The sequence below is a fragment of the Pleurotus ostreatus genome (assembly GCF_014466165.1).
Source record: "Pleurotus ostreatus strain PC9 chromosome Unknown scaffold_8, whole genome shotgun sequence".
NCBI lineage: Eukaryota > Fungi > Basidiomycota > Agaricomycetes > Agaricales > Pleurotaceae > Pleurotus > Pleurotus ostreatus.
The window spans coordinates 1,202,332-1,226,061 of NW_023503163.1; the positions used below are offsets into that span (position 1 = coordinate 1,202,332).

Consider the following 23,730-nt stretch of genomic DNA (forward strand, 5'->3'; position numbering starts at 1 on the left):
GCTCTGAGACACGGTCACGCGGTGCCACAATCATATCCACAGCGCGTTTGACCCTCATTCAACGAAACGACGCGCCTCAAATACTCACACCAGTATGGCCCCCATCGCAAGCTCTCGCGACACGCGTCCTGGCCGCTACTAACACGAATATCGCGCCAAGGAATGCTGTGAGTCGCGCCGTACCCCTATCATTTCCTTTACATTAAGCACCAAAGTGAACATTTTTAAGGTGCTGAACCGCAAGTACATTGATCCGTAAAATATTACAATTGACTGCATCAAAGCTTCGACTTCGACACTACCAATCCCTGTAGCCCACCAATAATCTCCTCAGTCTCGCTTTCTAATGTGTTCAGGAGCTGTTCGCAGGTTGGGATATCGTTGATGAGCCCAATGGCAATACCGGCGGACCAGATTCCATAGTCAGCATCACCGTTCTCATACACTAGCCGTCCACGAGCGCCAGAAACCAAGTCTCTGATATCCTCAAACTTGGCGCCGCCCGGTCGGCGTTCAATGGCCACTACCTCCATTGCGACCTTGTTCTTGAAAACACGGGCGGTGTTGTGTAGAGTGCGGAAAATGTGGGTGGTGTCTCTCTCGGTTGATGCAACGATCTTGTCCTTGATATTTTGATGTATTGGGCTTGAAGGCACGTCAGCGCGGATTCCTACCTAGTTTTGAGTAACCCTACCTTTCAACCGTAGCCATGAACCGTGTGCCTGCGCGAGGACGGGGTGAACCACCAGATGCACATCAAGAAGCTAACAACTCACCCATATTCACACCCTATAAAGTAAGTGTTAGTAACAAATTCGGTATTCGGATGTAATCACTCACAGCAGCTCCCAAAGCTAAGGCGGCAGCAATCCCGCGGGCATCAGCGATACCGCCTGAAGCAATGAACGGTACACTGAGTTCCTTCACGGCTCTAGCAAGCTAAATTGATGCGTTGAGCGAGGTCCCAACAAAGAAAAGGAAAGTGACTAACCAGAACAAGGCCTCCAATATCCTCTTCACCCGGGTGGCCGGCACATTCAAACCCGTCAACACTCAACACATCGACTCCGTGTTTCTCAGCAGACTAGTAACGTCGTACACTTAATACCCTAGCTGGGCAGTATCGGCGAAATCATACCTTAGCGTGTCTGATGGTGGTGCATTTGTGCAAGACGATGCACTTGTTGTCCTTGAGATACTTGATGATGGGACCAGCTATCAGAGGCATCATGAGCCACCGTCGTGCGATGAGTTCATGGTGTACGGTGCTTACGGTTGTTTCCAGCAGTCTCGAATATCCGCACACCTTCCTCGACAGCGGCCCTCGCGTATCCAGCGTAATCCGGCGGGGTGATGCTCGGCAGCAACGTGATATTCACGCCGAAGGGCTTGGAGGTGAGTTTACGGGTGTCTCTGATGGCAGTTCGCAGCGCCTCCGGGGAGGGTTGGGTAAGTGCAGTCAAGATACCTTTATTCCCAAGTTAGCTCACGGTGTTGAGCGGTTATCGGACATGCACATACCCAGACCCCCGGCGTTAGAGACAGCTGCAGCTAATTGAGGTACGCCCACCCTAAGGTTGGTGTGTCATCAGCGACCTGTTCTCGCTACAGCAAAGGGCATAGCGGGTGATGATCCACATCCCGCCCGAGAAACAGCAACAATGGAAGAGGAAGGATAACATACCATTGCATGCCTCCTTGCACCACGGGCCTAGATAGAAGCGTTAAGCGTCGAGCCGACGTGAATGCAAGCTCTCACGTACACACGGATTCCGAGAAGCTTCGTCAAAGGAGTCACGATAGGCATAGTCCTCGTCAATCAGAGATAAATAGAGTAGTGAAGGTGGGCGAGGCGACGCTATGGGCAGAGGCTTCTGAAGGTCGTAGTTTGAGCTGAAGAAGTCCGGAGGTGCAGTTACTACGGCTATTCATATGGTCGGGCTAGGTTCGATAATTGCCGTGCGGGGTGATAGAGCATTTGGCGTGTGATTTCCCCCCTTTGGTCTTGGCCCATACAATCAGTGCTTGCTTGCAGACTCGAGTAAATGTCATGTAACTGAGCTAGTTCGCCATTTATCTGCTGCTTAAAAAAAGGATGATATGGCGTTTGTTGGTGTTATATCAGGCGTATGCATCCTGATATGGCCGCTGGTGGTGGGATTACACGGTCAATATGAGAGAAATAGAAGTGCTCATTATGCGACAATGTGCAAGGGTAATCCCGTATCAAAGATAGAAGGACAGAAGCCAGGGGGAATCTAGAGCGACGCGCAAGCGAACGACGAGCGTCCAAAGTATAGCGTACTATTATAGAATGGGCGGTGAATTGCAGAGCACTTTCAAGAAGACTCTTCGAACGCGGGGAAGGAGGGGGACTGTTAGAGGCTGGTGGCGTGCTTAGTTTCATCAACGCGAGGATTTGCTAACGATGTACGATGCCTGCATAGTACCCGGTCTTTGCGATAATCATCCTAGAAAAGTCAATTGGAGGCAATGGGGGTATGCGAAAGGTACGAAGTCGACTAATCGACTCTTTCTAATAGAAATACACGGGCCCAATCCTGCCATTATGCCTCTGTTCAAATAGGTCTCCGGCGATTGAAGATTAGTAGCCCAATGCCGTGTGTGTCTCTCTCTAACCTCCCAGAAGGACGCAATCGCACTAGAAGATAATAAATCTACTTGAATTGGCACTGATCACAAATGGCGGCCTCAAAACAAAGACGAAAGAGTCTTTAGGCTATGATCGCGAGGACTGGCTCCGCATGTTCTACAGCCTCTTGGGCGTCCTTCTAGAGCCGGTAAAGAAGCGTTCAGTTTCGGCCATTCATACGCGGCCCAACTGCCCAAGAAACAAGCGACAAGACGGACTGGCCCACTGACTTGAAGAGGGCCGGATAGTTTGGAAGCCAGCTGCGTTAGCGGGGGAGCTAATCAAGCGAGGCGGGGTCAGCGAAGCGCGGCTGCGATGGTTCCGTGTTGAGAAGATCGTGTCCTACGTCCCCTTGCCATTTGTGCATTTCGTATCTACCTTTCGACCAAGTGCTCGAGCCTTCAGTCGCAGGGGTAACGAAACTGGGGCAAGATTAGTGAGTACGTTTGTCCCTCAATGGAAGAAAGCGGTTCTGAGACATCCATGAGCCCGCTCATGACCGTCCACCACCGGTAGCGACGACGCTAATGGAGTCTATGTCGTGTTGCGGGTGTAACGTGGACGACAATGTCCGACTGGCATAATGCCCGAGTGTTGCGGACTGTGTTGGGGCCCCTCATGGCATGCGTCAGGAACCTTGACTGACAACGCCAGATAGCCGTAGTGAGGCTTCGGCTATAAGTTTTCGCCACGTCTGGCGCCATGCTCTGGGCAAATTGCAGAGTTGAGGGTATCATTATTAAACATGGATAGAAAACGGTCAAAAAGCAGTAAGAATCGTACGTAGATGTATACCAGTCTACTTTGGGGGGTTCAAAGCCTCTAGATACCACAGACGTGGGTTTCTTCAGTGTATGTGCTTCTGTGAGCTGAGGTAGAGACGCACCGGCATTCAATTCCGCGAACCGAGATCCCACCCGCTCTGAGTGCTTGATGAATTTTTCAGTGCAGTTCATCACACATTGTTCCTAGCAGACTGGTTGGACGCGCGTATATCGGCATAGAAGCGGCAACGAACCTCTTTTGATGAGAGCGCCTTGCTCGTAAAGTCGTTACAGCAAGAATTGAAGCACTTCTCGACCAGATTGGAGTACATTCTGAGAAAGTCTTGCATCTACGTGCCTTGAGAAGGGGGTCTTTTCACGGAAAACGGAGCCCGCACCTGCTTTTTCTCGATGATTTTGGTCATCTGAGCCTGTTCAGCGGCATTGAAGCTAGAGAAATCCATGTTGACAAGCGAGGGTTTTGCTTCCGAGGATAAGGCAGTGGTGGAGAGGACGAAGCACGTTCTGGTTTGTCACGTGCAGGAAATTTCTGTAACATGTACTCCTATTGGTCCATCTCTGCCTTGCACTGAATCCGTATAGCTGGTCCACGCCGAAGAAGAGTCGGCCGTACTGAACCATAATTCCGACCGGTTCGCCCTTGCTGCAGCAGTGCAAGCTCATCATTTGGGCCTCGTAGATTCAATCCACCCACCGCCCCGATCCAACGGTAGATCGGTCGAGCGAGATGTCCCTCTTCTCATCCCAAAGTGAGTCATCATTCCGATAGGTTAGCCTTCAGCATTCCTATATAAACTCGTGCTCATTTGCGGTTTTACCATCACTCCCATCTAGCCACCGATCTCAACATGGCCTTGTCTTTCAAAGATGCTCTGACTCACCTCGAGAATAGTCGAGTGAAGTCTACAAGGCCCCTCATTCCTCCCCAAATTCTTCAAGAGGACCTACCATTGTATGTTTCGAGACCCAATTCTTTGCAAGTTTGCCAGTCAATAAACGTGAAATAGGACATTACTTGCTGCTCAAACCGTGCTCCATGGACGTCTAGCAACAGAAAATATACTACGTGGCGACGATGACCGACTTGTCGTCGTAGTCGGGTAGGTTACCTTTGCTATATCGAATCCATCGTGGCCTGACAATACTACCTCTTAGCCCATGTTCGGTTCACAACGTCGAATCAGCAATAGAATACGCCAAACTCCTCAAACAGTATGCTGATGATGCAAAGGACGACCTGCTCATCATCATGCGGGTGTACTTCGAAAAGCCCCGAACCACCGTGGGCTGGAAGGGCCTCATCAATGACCCCGACCTCAACGGCAGCTTCCAGATCAACAAGGGCCTGCGAATAGCACGTTCGTTGCTCTTAGAGGTTGCCAAAATGGGCCTGCCAGCCGGCTGCGAATTCCTGGATACAATTACGCCCCAATACACCGCTGATCTGGTGGCTTGGGGAGCTATAGGCGCTCGTACAACGGAGTCCCAGGTGCACAGAGAACTCACATCTGCGCTCTCCATGCCCACCGGATTCAAAAATTCTACTGATGGCAGCGTGGGCATCGCTATTGATGCCTGCCGTGCTGCTCGGTCCGGCCACGTTTTCTTGTCTGTGGGTAAGGAGGGGCTTAGCAGTATCGTTGAAACCACGGTAGGTTGCGCCCACCGCTCACCACATCTAAAATACTCATCGCATCCTAAAGGGCAATCCTGATGTCCATGTGATCCTCCGTGGTGGTGCAGGGGGCCCCAATTATGCTGCCGAGTTCGTACGCGATGCTGGCGCCAAGCTAGCGAAGGCTGGATTGGCGCAAAAAGTGATGGTACGCCAAACGATGCCAGCCTTCTAATGATGTTGATCTAACAATTTCCAATCGCCCCCCAGATTGACTGCAGTCACGGAAATAGCTCCAAGCAGCATCAGAAGCAAGTGGAGGTTGCCGACAACATTGTGAGTCTTAGCCGCAAGCAAATCATTGACAGAGTGGTTCACCACTTACCTGTATAAAAATAGGCACATCAACTTGAGGCCGAGGACACATCCCATATGATCATGGGAGTAATGATTGAATCAAATCTCGTGGAAGGCCGCCAGGATATCCCATCCTCTGGGCCGTCAATGCTCAAGTATGGCCAATCGGTGACAGACGCATGCATATCTTGGGAGACGACTGTTCCGGTTCTTGAACGCTTGCGACAGGGTGTACGCGGCCGTAGAGAACTTCTCAAGAAACAGGCTCGACCATAGGTTTCTGATTGAAAAACAATGGCATCGCTGTGACTTTTATATAGCATCTGTGTCACTTACATGTTCCACTGTATCTTTTCCTAGCAGTATGTACTAGCTTCAATCAATTGTATGTCGTATCGTATCTGAGTTCTAAGTAACAAAAATATTGCTAGCACTTGGTTAGCACCATCAAGAACTACGGGGCGCTTATTTTTGGATAGAACTGTCGGGCGGTGTACATCCTTTAGAGTCCGTATGCCTCCTTCTCTTTCCACTCTATTGCAAGCATGTTCACAGTGGAGGATACCTAGAAAATTCACTCTTGTCGTCAGTCTCAGTTACTCTATCGCACACGTTCTGTGCCTTATACCCTCTTAGATTGCATTCGCGCTCCTCTGGCCCTTGAAGGAAAAGCTTGCCCGCAACCTCGCAAGCACACACGCGATTTCTCATTCACCGGCGCGATTTGCACTTGTCGCGGTCCTGAAACTACTCATTCTCTCTGGATGCTACCTCTTTCGAAAACGAACTGGCGTCGTAGCGTACCGCAGTATAGCGACGTTTGAGGAGGGTTGGTCGGACGCGAGAGTGGGGGGCTTATGGAGACCCACCGCATGGGTACCTTCCATTCTAATGTTTGCTGTCGCGAGCTCGCATGCAACCTTTGATTACTTGGTAGGTCGCGTAGTCGTCTTGAGCCTCGGATTGGCGGTATAACGATGGCATAGTTCACTTCCCACATATACACCTCGGAAGGAGTGCTCCCTTATACGCAGGCTCAACGTGTGGCAATCCCGGTGACGACGGTGCTGCTGCCTATTGCTACTGCTTGCTTGCTTCGGAGGGTCGAAGTCACGCAACTTCAGGGTCTCTTATTGCAGGTGAGTCCGCATCTCGCTCATAAATATGGGCGCTGGAATTGTCGATTACCTGTAGTCTTGTGGCATTTTTTTCGTCTTGGTGAGTGAATAACAATTAAGTACGACCGGCTGTCTAAGTTGTTAAATAAGATCTCGTTGTTCGGCGAAGTCAGTATGGGGCTGCACTCCTTTGCCTTGGGTGCTTTCACCGCCATGGTGTTTGTCGCCACCGAGCACGTAAGTGAAACGCTGGACTTACACATGGGCTCCCGCCGAGTTGATGACTGTCCTTAGCTTTACAATACTCACCCACAGTCAGACCTTGATGTCTTGAACATCCCATTATTCATTATGGGCGCTGTGATCCACTCAATAATCGCGTTGGTTAAACCGTCGACCGTCCCAGAAGTACGGCAAAGTGAACTCTTTTCTTCTGGCTTTCTCCCACTGTCGGTGCCTGTGTTGTCCCTCATGGTCATGGAAGCACTGTCGGGCATACTGAGTTTATCAGTCATTTTTTGTAGGTCTCATCTACGTACCCGCAATATTAGTATCTAACGTGACATTTGTTAAGGCCAAGGCTCATTCACTCTAGCCGTATTCTGGTCGTTTGATGCAACTATACTGCTAATGACGCCATTACTAGAACTCTCAAACACATCCTTGGGCCTTCTCGTAGCATTCTCCTTGCTTGTCTATGGTGGCATCACCTTCTTATCAGCTCCCGATGCACTTCGGGAAGAGATTGAAGAGGAAGCTACGAAGGTGATCGTCATATTCTCGAATTCGGATTCATGATTGACGGCAGAATAGAATACTTGGCGGAAAACTCTGCTCGTCGTAGGTCTGACTGCTATTCTGGCCTTTACCGCCGTCGCGACTATGCGCCCGTCCGCTGTTTCTTCGATGAAGTTCGCCGCACCTCATCGCCAACTTGCTCCCATCACGTCGACTTGCCTGCGAAAACCGCTCCGGTCGCAATCCTCCTACGACAAGCCCCGCACATATCACCATTTCGATAATGTACTGCTAATCGTGTTCTTCAGCCATGCACGGTACGGTGCTAACTTGGATTATTATAAAGAAGTCTATTCGGAATACTTCCCTAATGTGTGTTGCTGATTATGATTTCCCTGTTTATCGACCAGACTGATGCTCTTTATGATACAGATGGTTTTCATTGGTCCTGCAAGTCGGGAAGATGCTGGTTTCTCGCACTCGTACGATCTAATGGTTGATTCATATCAGTCAGACGAAGATTTGTCGGACCCTAACTTCTATAAAATGGCAGGAAGAGTACGTCATCTACCTTTTAATCCCCCACCTCGAGGGTTCTCCTCATATCCATACTCAATACCTTAGATGGCTCATCACATGCTTTATACCGCCATGATGGAGCACAACTGCTACGACGGCTACTTATGGGCGCCATTTGATACTCTCCTCAATATCCCCCGGTTACAACTGTTTGATCAAACAAAATTCTGGTACTATTCTCCGTGGGGGAGGTTTGTACCTAATCCTCAAGTAAAGGCGGACGAGAATGGAGGCAAGCATGCTCCACCCGCGAGGATATCTCCCGACCCTACCTTGAATGTGACTGCCAGTTGGCAAGGCTGGGCGAAAGACTGGTGGTATGTTTTTGGGTTTGTTGTGTATTAGCCGTCTCTGAGCTGACCGTCGCTTTCCTCGCAGGTGGGGGTTCGTATCTCAGGATTCCTACACTCTACCGGGTTTTTGACACAGATCTAATAGTGACCCACATGTTGGCTCGGCGGTCTGCATGGGAGCGTTCAACAAAGTACCGGAAACGATGCGCTCAAGGATGGCGTCTTTTACTGACGGGAAGACACGTCTCGTGGGGGGTTCTGCCGACACTGTCTACATTCCTGGGCGACATCGCGACGATTTCATGGATATATTGGCCCTATTTCTCGAAACCGACTGCTTCTTGGAAATAGCGGTGCCAACCACGATACATCTTGTCGTACCTCCCAGCGAAGACATTCTATACCTCGATCACGTAAGTACAGCATTCCATTCATTCTATCATAGCGGCTTGGTTGACGAGAATGTATTGTCTGAAGTGGTGGATATGGGAGCCTCCATTCAACGCCACCTACGTCCGACAACGATGGGAAGAAGGATATGAAGTAGATACGTTCCATACATTCCATTGGGGCGAAAAAGACGAGTCGGGGGTATGGAGAGGGAACTACAACCATGTCGCGGACATACAGCATTTACAAAAGGAATCAGCAATACGGCAAGGGATACATTTAGATTGATAATTTAGGAATGTTTATGTTCTAGTCGGACATCCTCGATTCTTCGTCCCTGCGGCCTACTGACCGCGCGTCGTTTGTAAGCGGTCGTGAATATTTAGGCTAATAACCAATCTTTGAAGCACGGACAAGCCATCCACCACGACTTGCGACTTACTTCATTCCTGCGTGATATAAATCCAGCAACTCCAAAAAGGTATATGGATTTGAGTCGTGTGTACAACGAGAGTTCTTGTGGAACCTCCGAGTCGCTCAAAGTTCATTATGGACATTAGGAGGTACGTGATACCCACGGAAGGGGCAACAGGAGGTGACTATGTACTATATAGTAGCTAAAATTGAAGACGGAGTTTAAGCCTACTGAGTACGAAATGGAGAAGCGCGGCGTTCTCCAAGTATTCACATCAACCATAGACGACCTAGTAAGTACACGTGTGCCCCTTCTTCCACCTATTCGACAGGCCCCTAAGAAGCGTGATAGGTGTCGTTACCCTTTGGCAGTCTGGTGTAGGAAAGTTTACTTCATGATTGTATTCGGAGCGTTGAAGCACCTCAGCCGGTGGAGTGGGAATGTCTACCTCATCAACGCGTTTCCGTCTGTACTTTCGTAAACGTTGCGAAGCCCGAACGCAGACGCCTCCGCAGTCGGCGTTGGGGCATTCCTTATGCGCGAGCGTCGGTCGAGAGAAGATGGGTGTGCTCGGGCGCTCTAATATCGACCAAGTCTTCGACGCAAAGTCCTCGTCGCCGACGTTTCGTTTGACCGAAATATAACTCGAAGTCGAAGTAGTCGTAGTCGAGAACCGAGAACTCTGAAATGTACTCCTCGTTAGTGCTATCTCGTATTGCAATGCCAACGTAGTCACCAAATTGTGCTGGGCCTGGAATATCGAGAACGCCCGGTTATATCGCATCTCTAAGCTCTCTGTCGAATCTGTCTTCGTGAGGTCATTAAAGGGCTTGACTTCGAACTCTTGTTCAAGAAGGTCGAAACATGAGTAATGTGTTTGATCCTTGTGGGCTCTGCCCAGCAAGGATCCACGCAGATAAACGTCCATGCCGCCGATAGTAGATGACGTCTGAGTGCGCGCACCGTGTCTCGGCCTCTTCGCTGACGACAAACGACTTCGACTCCCTGCAAAGAGAAATCGGTGTGTGTCGCGGAAGAATGCGAGTGTCGCTGGCGTCTCGCTCAAAACGTTCCCGGACGAAAGCGTCTTCAACGTGATTACTTGCGACTGGCCGTCTAGGGCTTCGGAAGGCGAAATTGGTCGTGAGTCCGGAAAGTAGTTCGCTGAACTGCCTAGGAGCTCTGCTCCGGAGAAAGCTAAAAGCCCATCTTCAGGATCCCAGATAACAGCAAAAGTGAGCCCTGTATCTGGCGGGATGACCTCCGACCAGCGATGATTGCTGGCTGGTTCGTCCTATGTGTATTAATATCATCAATCCGGGAAGTATCAAAGTAATGGAGGTTCTTACCGTCGCTTGGCCGGGAAAATGGGAGAGTGGTGTTGGTCTGCCTGAAGGTTTCATCACCATAACGAAGGAAAAGATAGAAATGATCGGTTGTGTCGCGGAGGAACGAAAGTTAGCGAAAGTCGACGCTGCGGTACGATCGCGGAGGTAGGCGAAAGGTGGGCGAGCCTAGGGGGTCAGCTAGGGCCTGCCTAACACATTTCGTGAGGGCTTGATAAAGGGGCCTCGGGGCACCCTACACATGGCACGGCCAACACGTTTATTACAAACGGAATGTGTAGTCGTCATGAGAAAGGAAGATGCCAGTAATTTCTATTTCAGTCACTCCTGGGAAATGTCAGGACCCAGAAGCTGGACTTGAGAAGCCTACCTTTTCTCATGGCGTTCCGCGACCTTGGTCAGTAACAAAGTCTGGCAACACGCAGCTAAGGTGGAGGCTGCTATATGATAGCCCCAAGTGGTCTTTCATATACGACGCTAGGTGTGCATGCAAGTTTGCTGAGATAAAGTGGGAATGAGGGGAACGATGGAACAGCGCGCGTATAGAGTTTAGAGCCACGGTGGTATGTAGGTTTAGACCCTCGAACTTACTTTCATGATCGGCGTATGTAGCCCATGCTTCTGGCACGGGTGCCACACCCGTGTCCTGGACTCCTGGACTCCTGAGCTAAGCGTCCAGTGACATTAGGGGCACAGCGCTCGGTTTTATGGGAATATGATTCATTTAAACTCCCACAGAAAATGGCGCACGTTGATTATACTTCTGAGCTTGCAGCCAACAAAGCCTTTGACTCTGCTTTTGACCAAATCAGCAAATCGTCTGACGAAGGACACGGACTCTTACCCAAGACCCGTTGTAACTTGTCCTCGTTCCACCACCACGCTGCTGAAGTAGGCGAACAATCTTCAAACACCAAGGATATGTGCTTTCCGGCATAGTAGCGTTCAAATACTCCTCCTTGCCCCCTCTCGATATCGACTAGACACGATGGAGGGACTGACTTGAAGATCGAAGTTACTAGGTCCTTCATAGATCCCCGGAAGGGGCAAGCGGAAAATTGGAAGTAAGTCAAATTCGTGGCCCGGTCTGTTATGCTTTGCAGTAATTCCTGTATATCTTTGATGACATTGGGTTGCATCATCTGTGCGGACTCGATAAGATGAAAGGCAAAAGAAGGCGAATGGTTTTTACCCCTAGCGGAAGAGACAACTGAAACCACCGTAGCTTGCGCATTGAACATATACCAGGAAGGATAAACGCCGTTTTGTGCGTGGTGCAGTTTAGGAATTCGATGTGCCCAAGAGCCTCTTCCATGGCCAGGGATGTTTGGTTGGGGAATGGGGAATAGACGTTGATTGTCAAGCAGGTGACTTTCCTTCCTGGCAAAATGGCCATGGCTATTGGTGTCGGTACCACTAACTCCTTCAGTCGTGGTAACGTTCCAGGTACTAGGTTGATGGTACCAATTACGGCGAGTGTAGCTATGTGTAGGTGTTCGATGGATGGCTGATTTTCAAGATATAAAAATTCTCCCGCGTCTACCGTTCGATTCATCCACGAGAACTTGGTGAGCGCAAATGGGCAAGGCGCTTTGACCAAGGTCGCGAGGATGGCCCCCGGAGGAGAGCGTAGTCTTAGCTTGAAGTCCTTAAGACCGTCCAGATAGCGAAGCATGTCGTCCAGATGGAAGAATTCTTCTAACGTGAATAGAGAGGAATTGAGGGCTGTGACATGGAGCTTCCTCACACTCGAAGCGAGATACTGATTTGAAACGATACGCCGTCGAAGGCCGTCAAGTCTGTGTCGCAGGGTGATAGGGCCGCTCGCGTTGAATTCGATGGACGAGTATAACCGAGGTTCGACAGCGGTATGAAACCGTCTGGATACGAGAAGCAATGTACGTAACACAGCTCGGCACTCGATATGGTCAAGAATCGCCAGAATCGCATCATCAGTGAGCTCGACCATGATTGTCGATGTGAATGTCCGTCACGGTTGGCAATATCCCGAATGGAAGCTTCTGACAGTTTCGTCTGGGTTGCCCAATTAGTGGAGATTTTATGGGCGCTGTGGTTCCTTGTCAGATAAAGCTTCGACTGGCGACGAGAGACATACCTGAGTCGCTGAGGGTAACTGACTGGTTGGCCAAAAGCGGAAACGAATCGAGCGGCGAGATCACGTGTCTGGGGAATCTCTTCAGTCAGGGGTGCGTGAGCTGGAATCATCTTTGCTTTCACCTAACACTCATGCGACATGGCTGAAGTTGAGAGTGGCGAGGCGATACCCGTCTCCTCTAAACTATATTTGTACGTGCGCCTCCCAAAAGCCTCTGAAAATCCTCTGTCTCATCTCCTGCGGTCCTAGATTCACTTTTCTCGCAACACTCTTTCTTCTACTTGGTATCTCTGCGCTTATCGTTTTTCGCTCTCTTGTTATCCGGCGACGCTTAGAAAGGCGCATTAATCATGCGATCCAAGAGGGACTCGTCGCAGCTCCTAGAGCTCCAGGCTCGAAACATAGCCGACTCACAAAGAAACCTAAATTGCACGATGTCTGGGTAGAATGTGGGGGCGGGACATGGGAGGAGGTTCAGGTCAGCACTCTTTCTTTGAATTTTGTCGAGCTCGCACTTGTGCTCGATTTTATGACCGTTCCATTCTCCATTTCCCCCGATTCCAAACGAAAAAGTCTGACACGATCTACGCCACACAGCCGTTATCTCTGCGACTCAAAGCTGACCGCACACGCGCAGAAATGGCCTCAAGACCACGGTTGATTGCGGTTAATGAATCAGCCTTTTGGTCGATGTTCCTATCGTCCAACCCCATACGTGCACCCTCTCAGGCAGAGGCACCTAATAAACTCGGCGCCCTCGACGACAGCAAGGCAGAAGGACCCTCCCCAACCGAAACAATGGTACAAGTGTCTATCCTTGTTGCCCTCCCTTCGCAATCGCCCTATGCAAAAGGCGATGGTGATGGGGAACGCGGGCTCCCGGAAGTAGCCATCGGAGTGGCTCGTCTTCCATACCGATCACTCAAACCCGTGCCCGAGACGGGAGAGAGCCCGGTCTCTTGAGCGCGTCATGTATAGCTCTGGCTGGCACACAGGGATTCCTATTTTCGTCAACGAATCTTTTTATCGCATCACTTCTTGTAATACCACTGTACCATCATTCAACATTCATTCACGCGGAAAGCAGAACGCACCCGGGTGCAAATGACGACAAGCTCTTCGTCCCTTCACATGTCTACCAAGAGGCTTAGGGTATGATGAGCACCGTGTCCACCCACTGGTTCATACGGACGCTGCGCTATTGCACATGCATTGGGGTGTTGTAGCTCACGCGGGCGTTATTCGTCTCACGCTGAAGTTATGTGGCGCGTCGTCCTAGTCTCTCTTTCGAGGCACGGACAACGTCCAGTTCTATATCACACGAGCAATGGAACATCATGACAACACAACACGTTCTCGTCACGCCAATTTACAATCGATTATAATCCGCGGACTACACAAACACACACTGTCTGCCTCCACCTCGCATGGTGCGTCACACGTTTATGATAGTGTTTGCGTTGTTTCTTTATGGTAGCAGCCATATCTCATTAAAGCCTCTTGAAGACCCCAACTGCCCCACCGCGTCCCACTGCATGCAGCACCTGTCGTTCAAAAGGTGCGTCCAACACGCTTCACAGTCTGTAGACGACACTTAAGTAACGGTGCGTTTTATTCTCAATTCATTCCCATCAACGCATCTAACCCACATCGGATGTAATTCAGCTTCTAGAGCCAGGAATGAGACCATGCTGAGAAGGACGGGGGCACCGGGAAGCCGTCAGGTCGAACGTTGCACTCCCCCCCCAAGGCGTGTCAACATTCACCCCGGATAGACACTGAACTGAAGAAGCCAACTTCACTATCACTTTAGCCGAGATGAAAAGAATGTTGATGCGCGAGGCTATAATGCTAGGACGCCACAGCGAGTGACCCCTCACTCTAATGTCTGGCGGACGTTCTAGATGGTTATTAATGGGCACACGATGGAGACGAGGATGTTTGTTGGGGCCTGAATAGAACATGCGGCTGCGGCGTGGTATAATCATACCCCAAATCTGGCCTACACCTAGTTTAATAAAATAGACGTTGGGTGCCATCCACCGTTTAAATACCCACCAGGTGGAGTGGGGCGGTGGTTACCAACGCCCCAGTATCCCAGCGTAGAATTATATGTGCCGCGAATTGCATCATGAGTTGAGAGGTCGATATGTGTTAATTAGGACTGTTACTACCCACGACAATGACGGTCGTATATACTATACATGCAAGAGATTCGACAACGATATATAATGATATTCTTCTAGTAGAATCGGAGACACCGTGGAGGTGATTCCAATCATATACTGCTGCGCTTTCTGAGCAACATTGATTGAACATAACACAGGACTATCAGCATGCCTCTACGCCATGTCCCTCAGCGGTACTTTCCGCATCCTCCTCCTGCTCTGTCTTGTCAGGAGCCACGAGAGTACTATCGTGATGGATTATGCGGGTCTCATCAATCTTCACAACAAGGTTGGGCGGAAGCGTTTGAGTCTGATCCCGATCCCGATCCCGACTTACTGGCATTGTGTTCCCCAGCGTGACCACCGACTCTGTGGGAGGGTACAGCGGGCAGTGGCCTGGGATGCGGCCTCTCACGACTATGAGGCAGAGCACAAGCCCCACAACGGGGCTTGTCTAGGGAGAGTGCATTCGTGAGGACGTGGTAGTCTGAGTAGCAGCAGGCTTACCATGTCTAGAACAGCGAAATGTGCGTTCGAACGAGCTAAGAAGAGGACGAAGGAAACGAATGTACAGGTCCTACGAGGGAGTGAAGACAGTCCATGCGTCTGTAATTAAGGCACCTACGAATATAGGGCCGCGCTTTCCACTATGATCTGGATGACATGCTAGAAGGAACAAGATCATCTGTATGTATGACGTTCAGCGACTTTGGGCTCACTGGTACGGGAGAGTCGATGAATGGGTTGACATTCATGTTCTTGAGCGTTTTATGGCTTGACCAAAGCTTATAGGCGATTACCACTAACACCATGATTGATTAGCAGCGGCCCTACGGTTAGGAATATGAGGAAAGTAACCCACAAGTTGAATACATCGTGGTGCTGTAAGTCAATAATCATTTGGGTAAAAGAGCACTATGAAGCAGAGTACTGACGCTAGTGTAAGCGTGAAGCAACACCATACCCATTGGCCAGAAGTGAACGGATCTCGGTAGGGTTGGGCGGTTGCCAATTGCCAGACCAGTCCACTCCCAGCAACTACGGAGGAACGAGTTGAGCCCAGTTCTGAATTTCCAAACAAATGACCATACCGGCTAGGCCAGATGTCATTAAGATAGGCAAAACACATATAGTTAACGATTTGCTGGATACGTAGTATAGTCGCAAAACCTGTACAGACGTTAGCTTATGACCCTACGTCTAACGTAGACCCAGTAGGAGTGGTGGTACCATGATCATATCTGCGATTAGGCACTGGAAGACGTACAAGGCAACCTTCGCGACGCGCTTCCTCTCGGAAATCAGTTGGAAGTACTCTAGGGCAGTGGTGCGATCATCCACAAACGCCTCAAATAGGCGGGCGATACCCAGGGCCCAGTGCTGCGGGAAGTCAAAGTGAGTATAGCTACTGAGCGGGTACGGTACGGCAAGCCCATGTTATGACATACAGCGTTGATTGAGAGAAACATGGCTAGATCCGCGGTGAGTATGCCTTTGTTTAAAGATCCTTTGAGCCATCCGCGGCGTCTTGAAGTAAAAAATGTGAGGCAGCTGGTAGCAAACACCACGAGGTATGCACCTGTACTCCCGAATCAGGCAAGGATAGATTAGGTTGCAATGGGAACGAACCAAAGAGAAGAGTCTCCAGGACTGCCCCGAGCAACATGGCAGGGATTAAGTTGGGCATTGCAGCCAGTAATGGTCATTGGAATGAATCGCAGCGACTTTTATAAGTACCTCTGAAGCACACAGGTAATAGAGCCGGTTGAATAGGTTAGATTCAATACAGCATGCTCGCGGCATTTGGCAGGAATGATCATACAGATATATTGTATTTGGAATCCTGTTACGAGAGCAGTTCAGAGTTCGGGGTAGGGAGTTTCCTAGATAACCCTTACTGCGAGCGGACAGTGGTTCTCAAGAAGGTGGTAAGGAGGATTAGTCGGGATGTTTTAGGCGGGATGGAGAATCCCGTTGGGCACCAAGTAAGATAGGAGATCCAGGGGGTATTCAGGGCATAGTTATTTCCCTCCGAGAACAGCGCGCCGCAATCCCTGAATCCCATTCCCGTTGACTACTGCTCACTGCCCACGTATGACTTCAAAGACACAGAAGAGGACCGATTTAAATGTGACGAATAAAGCTTGACTTCTTGGGATGCAATCATAATACTGCGCCACCGAAGCTGATACGAGTCTGTGCTTCTTTCTCTTCTGACCACCCACACAACTGCGAGGCGTAGATGCTGCGAATCGCCTTGATATCCATTTGTCTCGTCGTGTCAAAGCTACAACGACACCCAGCATCCGCGGCATGGCAGTTGTGCTATGATTATGATAACCATGGCGAAAACGTCCAATTGTCTGTCAACCTCCTGCCATATGCCTCTCAACTTGACTCTTGAATTCGGAAGTTTCTCTCTTGATCAGGCTGCCTTCTGGTGCCCTGACGGTCTCGACCCCCGGGCGCGCTCACTGCGTTAACGGCCTTGACACCGACGATGAAATCCTTGATTCGAATGGCACTTTAGCATAATAATCTGACAGGCGCCATACTCCAGACTCCTGAGGGGAAGGAAGTCCAGTAACTTCATTATGATCCGTTTAGGCCGTGGCCGCGTCGGTCCGAGGCTTAATGGGAAAGTATATTCATAATATCGGTCTCAGCACCGGACGTTGGCGTTGGCCGGCCTGGCTGTTGGTTTTGCAATTCGCCCCCTCGGCGGTGCCACGGCCCACCTATTGGCTATTAATGTAATTGTGTCGTCTATGATGGGACTCACAGATTCAGAAGCTTTCAGACTAACTGAAATTGTACAATTGTACGTACGTAGAGTTTGATTGGTACCGATGAGGATAAAATACATTGATGTTTAGCCAGAACGCTATGTAGGAACAACATGGAAGGAAAGGAGAGACGAAAGCGGTTAATACTAGGAAGCAACAAAAAATGCAGGAGCGCGTGATGCAAAGTGTACTGGGAAGCGAAGAACCCGAGATGAGAAACAGAAACGAGAAGGAAAAGGAGGGGGAATATAAGTACAGGACAATGCATCAGGCATAAATGCAAATGTAGTGTAGTATCAAAGTTAAAGAAAGTGAGTAGTAAGCAAGGATACACGGGGAGACAAAGCAGCGAGGTATTCGGAGTATTTCGATCAGTAGCGAGTGACCATTATTGTAGGGAGATAGCATGTAAGACAGAGGGGTATGGAAAATGACGGGGGGATGTTAAGGTTGCGACATTATTTATTATGTATCCGGGTGTGAGATGATGACTGCGAGTGAAGTACATACGAATACTTGCTGTATGCGAGTCACTCATCTCCGCACGGGAATAGCGACCAAACTCCCCACAACCACCCAACTTAACAAGAACGCCAACGCCGCCGACCTAACTACAATCTCCCACTGTCCCCTCACCACAATCGGGTTCAAGACTTTCGTTAGCGGCGATGCGAACGCCGGTACGGCTTTCACTAACTTGAATTGAGTCCGTACGCGTGCTTCTACAGGCGTGTGCGCAATTGCATGAACGATTGCGTCTTTCAGTTCTGTGGGTGTGGGTGGGTCTTGTGTAGATCGAGGTTGTTGTGAGGATTGTGGGTGAGGAGGTGGGGGGAGATGTGGTGGTATTGGGGGATCGGAAATATGAACACTACTGCGCCTGGATTCTTTCTCGCTAATACCCTCAGGAGCTATTACACCTTCCCCCTTCTCTAAATCCACACCCCTAGCGACATTATCAACGGAAAGCAACCACCTATTCCCCGTGCACCACATCTGTATCCCAGCCATCATCGCCCTCAGCGAAAACTTCGAAGCTCCACCCCAAGGCGCGCGCTCAGGTTGTATCATCACCACCGCCGACCGCCGAGAGGGCAACGAATCGAAATCAAAAGGTGATATAGGCTGATGATCCTCCGGTGGATGCTTCTCGAAATCCATCGAGTTTAAACCCACTGAATCGAAGGGGTGTATGAAGGAGGCTGTGGTAGCGAACGACGTCATATCATCGTCGATGTCGTGGGCCGATTTACCGCCTGGGGGGAATTCGTAGTTGACATCGAGGGAGATGGGTGTTGTTGCAGGGCCTTCGATCGGGTCCGGGTCATAGTAAGCTGGCGAAATGTGGATTTCGGCACCAGGGGATTCGGAGGATGTACGAGAGGATGAAGAAGAGGAAGAGGAGCAGGAGGAGTTGGAGTAGATGCTGGGAGTGCGGGCACGGGGTGAGCGTGAGAGGATAGGGTTGGAGTCGTTAACGTGAGCAACGGGTGGTGAGGGGATAATGAGGCGGGCCGGCTGGGGTGGGGGTGGGATTGGGAGTGTTGGAGGAGTGGAAGGAGGATGCCGCGGAGCGACGGGGGCGACTAAAGGGGAGGAAATGATAGGTCGGGCTCGTAGATTATGCGTCAATGTTTGGGGACGTGATATTGGTGGCCTGGCTAGCTCGAACTTGCGCAACTGACGGAAATCACCAAAAATGTAGATCCCCAGGCACACCCCATAGAATGCAGCTAGGAAGATAGTGAGTCCTAGCCATATACCGGGGATGGCAACAAGGCGTAGCCACCGGGATGCACCCAGCGCGAAGTTGGCGGCGAGGGGAGGGAGGCCGCCGATCAGTGTGAACGTTACACCAGCGATCATACCACACAGAACTCGATTATTTCCGACGTTATTATAAGCTGCGAGGACAAATCTATCCAAGCTTTCTTGCAGCATTTTGTTCACCTCCGCGGAGACTTCGCCAAAAACAGCAGGGTCGGGGTGAAGGGAGCCATTTTGAAGATGGAATGGCGTGAGGATGTCGGATGGGACGTTAAGTTCGTAATCTGAGTTGGCGGTGAAGAAGGTCTGCTTTGCACGGGCGTAGAACATGGCAAGTTGAGATGAAGATTCTAAGGGCCACGATACGCGATAATCGCTAGACTCTCTGTGTGTCTTGCAGGTTCGAACCCAGTGCTCGTAGCGAACAGTGTACTCTCGCAACCATAGCACAAAGTAACTGTTGGCAAATTAGCAATTAAGCAACCAGGAAAATATATCACGCACAGATTTTCCGGGCATAGCTCGACATACAGCAGCCATTCCTTCGATATCAGTCAGTAATCGCACGTTCTGGCGCTATCTGAGGCGTACCTCGAAATCCTTCAAGCCTATATGCGCGTTGAGCTTATGCCAAGTGGAAACTGCCACAAAACTCACCAAGAGGTGGCAGATGCTTCCTATTCAAAACATCCTCGAGGCGAACTTTGTATATGGGTGTCATACCGCATGACCTGACCTTGCCCACGGCTTGTGGAGGGTGGCACAGCCGATGCTAGTGTCAATGCGCGTTAAATGGCCCTGATTTACGGTTCGAGCTGAGTATGACTTACTGGGAGGGAGAGAAGGCCATGGAGGGTGGGTTGGTATGTTTTTGGTCGAGTCTGGGACGAGTACCTGCGCGCCGAGCTCATGGGCGACGATGGGCGGGCTGGAGGGGGAGGAGGGAGGAGGAAGGGAGGAAGAGGGACGAAGGGAAGTTGGCATAATAAAAGTCCATGTGGGAGTTGGAGGAGGTGTCAGGGCTGCCGAATAAGATTAAGAAATGATCGAGGCCTGCCGGCCGACTGACCGAGAATTTTCCCGCGCCCCCGCCATGTTGCCAACCCATCTCCCGCTCGTTCCTTCACCTATCGATTCTCGTCTCCCTTCAACAGCCATGTCGTTGGCAACGTTCTCTTTCCAACTCGTCAAGGGCGTAACGTTACAGGGGGGCCTCGGTGCCATTTCCAGCCGAGCCATCAGAGAGGGAACTCCTCCTTTGGAATTTCCTCAATAGGTGGCCTCAAGGCTGAATGTGACCTCCGCAGATCCTATCGACTCCGTGGCCGTTCCTTGCAGTCGCTTCCATTCTTAATGTCATATGTCCTTATCCAGGCATGCGGGCGCCTCTCGGAAGTATGTTCTCCGAATCTGGGACGAAAACATACAACGCCCGCACGTGCACCTTAGCTTCACTGACAGTCAACTGACAGAACTGATGCAGCAACCCATGCAATGCATGCATCACTGGCAGGTCATCGACGCTTACCGTGCTGGATACCTTCCTGCGTACTGTCCACCTCTGCCGACTCGCTTCACGCTCGCCACTTACTTCCCACAGCATGCACTAACATAAGTGCATCGTTCCCATCACCGAAAACTTAGATAATTGATATCAATCGAGTATATCATAACACCGCATTCACTGCACTTGATGCCCTATACCACTCACGGACGTCGCCGCCGCTTATACGCCATGCTTCTGGCCTTGCAATGCAACACTGACATGAACGAAGCGAACAACGCAGGAAGAGTTCCAACGTGATGGACAGTGCGGTATTGAACTTGTGTCAACATAGATAAGCCCACGCATCGTGCACCCCGGTACCGGCCCAGACTGAGATTCCCTTCTCTTCGAGAAGCTGGTGGCCGAGATTACTCACTATTCTGAACTTGGACGTCTACCAGAACCTCCCGCGCATCTCCAATATTATCAAGACGCCCTCAGCACTCATGTAGTACATCGAGCCCTCGTCCGATACAAATAGCCTAAGTACAATGAAGACATTCTACATGATCGGCGACTCAGATGTAAGGCCTTTAGTAAACGACCCAACTCCAACTGCTTGCTTCGATTGGAGAGACCGTCTTTCCCATCGGACCATGTAGAGCGGGGGGTGTACAAGGGCGTAAACTTATTCTCATTCCTGCCTTCGATGCGTCCAGGAGAACCAACGAACCGGTAACACCTAACAATACCACGCACAGGCTCCAGCATTTCGCCGACGTCTCCAAAACGGAACGGGCCTGCGCTTAACCTGCGCCCCACACAACCCTTGCATTTGATGGTTTCAGAGTTTTTGAGAACACAAAAGCTTGGCGATGGTCTATAATATATGGACATATGTCACTGCTACATGTTTAGAGACGCGCCGCACAATCGAAGAAATACCTTTAATTCTGCAGGTCCGTCGAGAAACCCGAGACTGTGCCTACGGCCGCGTGCGGTTCGTATCCTGTAATGGTCGTTATCGTAGCGCTACAGCTTAAGCTGCGAAGATTGTAGCACACTAGTTTGTAAAGAGGAAGATGTGGCGCCGTGACGAATTGAGAGCATGCTTCGCCAGCGACCAGTCAATATAGGCGTCTCAGGGGTAGTAAAGGAGTTCCACGTGATCGACCGGAGACGGACACCGCTCGGTAACCTCTGGTCCGCTAATGAAATTCCTCCTTCCTCCCAATCTCCGTGTTCTCTAGCTGAAACGATGCCGCTAATCTACCCTGAATGTCCCGCTCGTACTCCAACGTCCATCCAAGACCTCCCATCTGAAGTCTTAATCGAGATCTTCACGTACCTTGCGCACATCGACAGTCTTTCTCCGCTCACTACCGTCGCCTCCGTATGTCAACCTTGGAGGTCCATCGTTTTCAACGCACCATCAGTGTGGCGGCTCATTGTATTGGATAGCCGCGCGCGCGATATCAGCGCTCTCCAGACTCACGCGCTATACTGGATGATGAAGAGTGAGCCTCTGGAGTTTGATGTGGAGGTGAACGTTGCAGAGAGGGACGATATCCTCCTCCTCCTCTCCCCGTTTCTATCTCAACCGCAGAAGCGGTGGCGTTCGTTTGCTTTGACTGGCCCAGACACCCATGGAGTGTATCTCTTGCAGAATGTAGGCAGGACGACGAAATTGGCTATCTCCGTGCGTGGCGACAGTGGCAGTATAGCGAGCGCAATACTGGGAATCCCTGAAGAAGATGGCGTCAAAGACTCCGTCAACTTAGACATTAGCCAGAACACTTTGGGAGTCGCCGTCGACGCCCTTCCATCACCATCTCGCATTCACCCCATCTATTTGACAATAATACACATATGCGATGCACTACCCGAGGTGTATACGAAGCCCTCTGCGCTGCTGGCTTTTCTTGCCGCATGTCCGAACTTGCAACAGTTCGTATTTATGGGATGGACGCTGAGACGGGATATAGACGAAGACAGTGATGGCCAAGACGGCCATCAAACCTTTGTAGAAGAGAAACTCCCTGTTGTCTACCTCCCCCACCTTCAAGTCCTCCGCTTGCGCAGCACATGCTCGACGCGCACCATTCTGTCGCGTATCCACACACCCACACTCTCCGAACTCTACTTAACCTATCTCAACGTCGACTTCCCCCTACCGCCACACGTCGATGAAGGAGACGAGGGCGACTCGGATGACGAGAGCGGGGACTTCTCTCGGTCGCCATCGAGTGATCGGGCCACAGGGATGGGTCTGAGGAAGCTGATCAAGAGGTCGAATCCCCCACTGAGGGTGCTGGATATGGATTGCAGTGACATGCGCACGAAAGACTTCCGATATATCTTTGATCATCTCCACAAGCTGGAGGAGTTCAGCATCGTCGCCTCGGATTTGTCGGACAACGTCATCAGGCTGCTAGCGCCGTATTACGAGTCATCGGGCAGAGGGACCGTAAAACTACGCGTACCCAGGCTGGGTGTACTGCGGCTGTTCGATTGTATAAGGGTATCAGGTGATGCTATACTGGAGACGTTAAGTCGGCGCGCGGAAGTCATGGTAGACTATCATTGCGGTGAGGGGACGTTCAGAGAGGTGTCGATCATGGGATGCGAACGGTTTGCCCAGATCCATGGACAGGCGCTGCGTCCACGGCTTGGTGGAGCAGTGTTTCGCTATGATATATAAGTGTAAGCATCAGTTCTTATGAATGTGGACAATGATTCCTTTCGCTGCATGAACAGTAGGCCCGTCTACCTGCGTGTTGTACCCGTGCTGCTGTGTTCGCAAGTAGGTTCCAAGTATATCATATTGCCAACCCTCTTGTCCTGATATGCTACTATGACGACTCCATGGCAATGTGAGGGTACCTCCTTTCTCGGGGAGAAGATCAAACCCAAGTTCGATCGATATGTTAGACGGTCCACGGTGAATGAAGTGATGATACTGCTGGTCGTCTCAATCAAGTTCGCTTGTCATATATATATATACATACAATACACATTCTATGGACATACACAGCATCTAAGGGATATGGTGTAAAAATTCGTAAACGGGAAGGAAATATACCAAAAACTCAGTAATCAATCCGGTCGAAGACATGAT

The 23,730-nt window shown here is 50.5% G+C and overlaps 9 protein-coding genes across 9 annotated transcripts; 4 read left to right on the forward strand and 5 right to left on the reverse strand.

Moving 5' to 3' along the window:
• Positions 1–278: 278 nt before the first annotated feature.
• Positions 279–1,807, reverse strand: PC9H_010745 (uncharacterized protein; the record flags this gene model as incomplete). Its single annotated transcript, XM_036780238.1, has 10 exons — positions 279–645; positions 695–722; positions 777–789; positions 841–939; positions 992–1,084; positions 1,139–1,215; positions 1,274–1,468; positions 1,522–1,571; positions 1,685–1,711; positions 1,764–1,807. The coding sequence occupies 10 exons, from the start codon at positions 1,805–1,807 to the stop codon at positions 279–281; spliced, it is 993 nt and encodes a 330-aa protein (XP_036627621.1).
• A 1,645-nt stretch (positions 1,808–3,452) lies between these two features.
• On the reverse strand, positions 3,453–3,881 carry TIM9 (protein transporter tim9; the record flags this gene model as incomplete). Its single annotated transcript, XM_036780239.1, has 4 exons — positions 3,453–3,475; positions 3,540–3,621; positions 3,672–3,767; positions 3,816–3,881. 4 exons carry the CDS (start codon positions 3,879–3,881, stop codon positions 3,453–3,455), a joined length of 267 nt encoding a protein of 88 aa, XP_036627622.1.
• A 284-nt stretch (positions 3,882–4,165) lies between these two features.
• On the forward strand, positions 4,166–5,686 carry PC9H_010747 (uncharacterized protein; the record flags this gene model as incomplete). The annotated part of the gene is made up of 7 exons (XM_036780240.1): positions 4,166–4,187; positions 4,273–4,390; positions 4,446–4,538; positions 4,594–5,089; positions 5,142–5,261; positions 5,324–5,389; positions 5,453–5,686. 7 exons carry the CDS (start codon positions 4,166–4,168, stop codon positions 5,684–5,686), a joined length of 1,149 nt encoding a protein of 382 aa, XP_036627623.1.
• A 1,055-nt stretch (positions 5,687–6,741) lies between these two features.
• On the forward strand, positions 6,742–8,816 carry PC9H_010748 (uncharacterized protein; the record flags this gene model as incomplete). Its single annotated transcript, XM_036780241.1, has 8 exons — positions 6,742–6,765; positions 6,823–7,048; positions 7,103–7,293; positions 7,342–7,638; positions 7,699–7,824; positions 7,891–8,162; positions 8,284–8,551; positions 8,616–8,816. 8 exons carry the CDS (start codon positions 6,742–6,744, stop codon positions 8,814–8,816), a joined length of 1,605 nt encoding a protein of 534 aa, XP_036627624.1.
• A 416-nt stretch (positions 8,817–9,232) lies between these two features.
• On the reverse strand, positions 9,233–12,258 carry PC9H_010749 (uncharacterized protein; the record flags this gene model as incomplete). The annotated part of the gene is made up of 6 exons (XM_036780242.1): positions 9,233–9,625; positions 9,680–10,237; positions 10,293–10,457; positions 11,051–11,082; positions 11,134–11,431; positions 11,482–12,258. 6 exons carry the CDS (start codon positions 12,256–12,258, stop codon positions 9,233–9,235), a joined length of 2,223 nt encoding a protein of 740 aa, XP_036627625.1.
• Positions 12,259–12,543: 285 nt separating this feature from the next.
• Positions 12,544–13,368, forward strand: PC9H_010750 (uncharacterized protein; the record flags this gene model as incomplete). The annotated part of the gene is made up of 3 exons (XM_036780243.1): positions 12,544–12,596; positions 12,655–12,883; positions 13,003–13,368. 3 exons carry the CDS (start codon positions 12,544–12,546, stop codon positions 13,366–13,368), a joined length of 648 nt encoding a protein of 215 aa, XP_036627626.1.
• Positions 13,369–14,736: 1,368 nt separating this feature from the next.
• Positions 14,737–16,260, reverse strand: PC9H_010751 (uncharacterized protein; the record flags this gene model as incomplete). The annotated part of the gene is made up of 10 exons (XM_036780244.1): positions 14,737–15,027; positions 15,081–15,150; positions 15,199–15,239; positions 15,293–15,375; positions 15,436–15,455; positions 15,509–15,611; positions 15,665–15,743; positions 15,804–15,953; positions 16,022–16,152; positions 16,203–16,260. The coding sequence occupies 10 exons, from the start codon at positions 16,258–16,260 to the stop codon at positions 14,737–14,739; spliced, it is 1,026 nt and encodes a 341-aa protein (XP_036627627.1).
• Positions 16,261–17,893: 1,633 nt separating this feature from the next.
• PC9H_010752 (uncharacterized protein) lies at positions 17,894–20,037 on the reverse strand (the record flags this gene model as incomplete). The annotated part of the gene is made up of 5 exons (XM_036780245.1): positions 17,894–19,583; positions 19,631–19,668; positions 19,718–19,734; positions 19,784–19,898; positions 19,957–20,037. 5 exons carry the CDS (start codon positions 20,035–20,037, stop codon positions 17,894–17,896), a joined length of 1,941 nt encoding a protein of 646 aa, XP_036627628.1.
• Positions 20,038–21,720: 1,683 nt separating this feature from the next.
• PC9H_010753 (uncharacterized protein) lies at positions 21,721–23,313 on the forward strand (the record flags this gene model as incomplete). The annotated part of the gene is made up of 1 exon (XM_036780246.1): positions 21,721–23,313. The coding sequence occupies one exon, from the start codon at positions 21,721–21,723 to the stop codon at positions 23,311–23,313; it is 1,593 nt and encodes a 530-aa protein (XP_036627629.1).
• Positions 23,314–23,730: the final 417 nt, after the last annotated feature.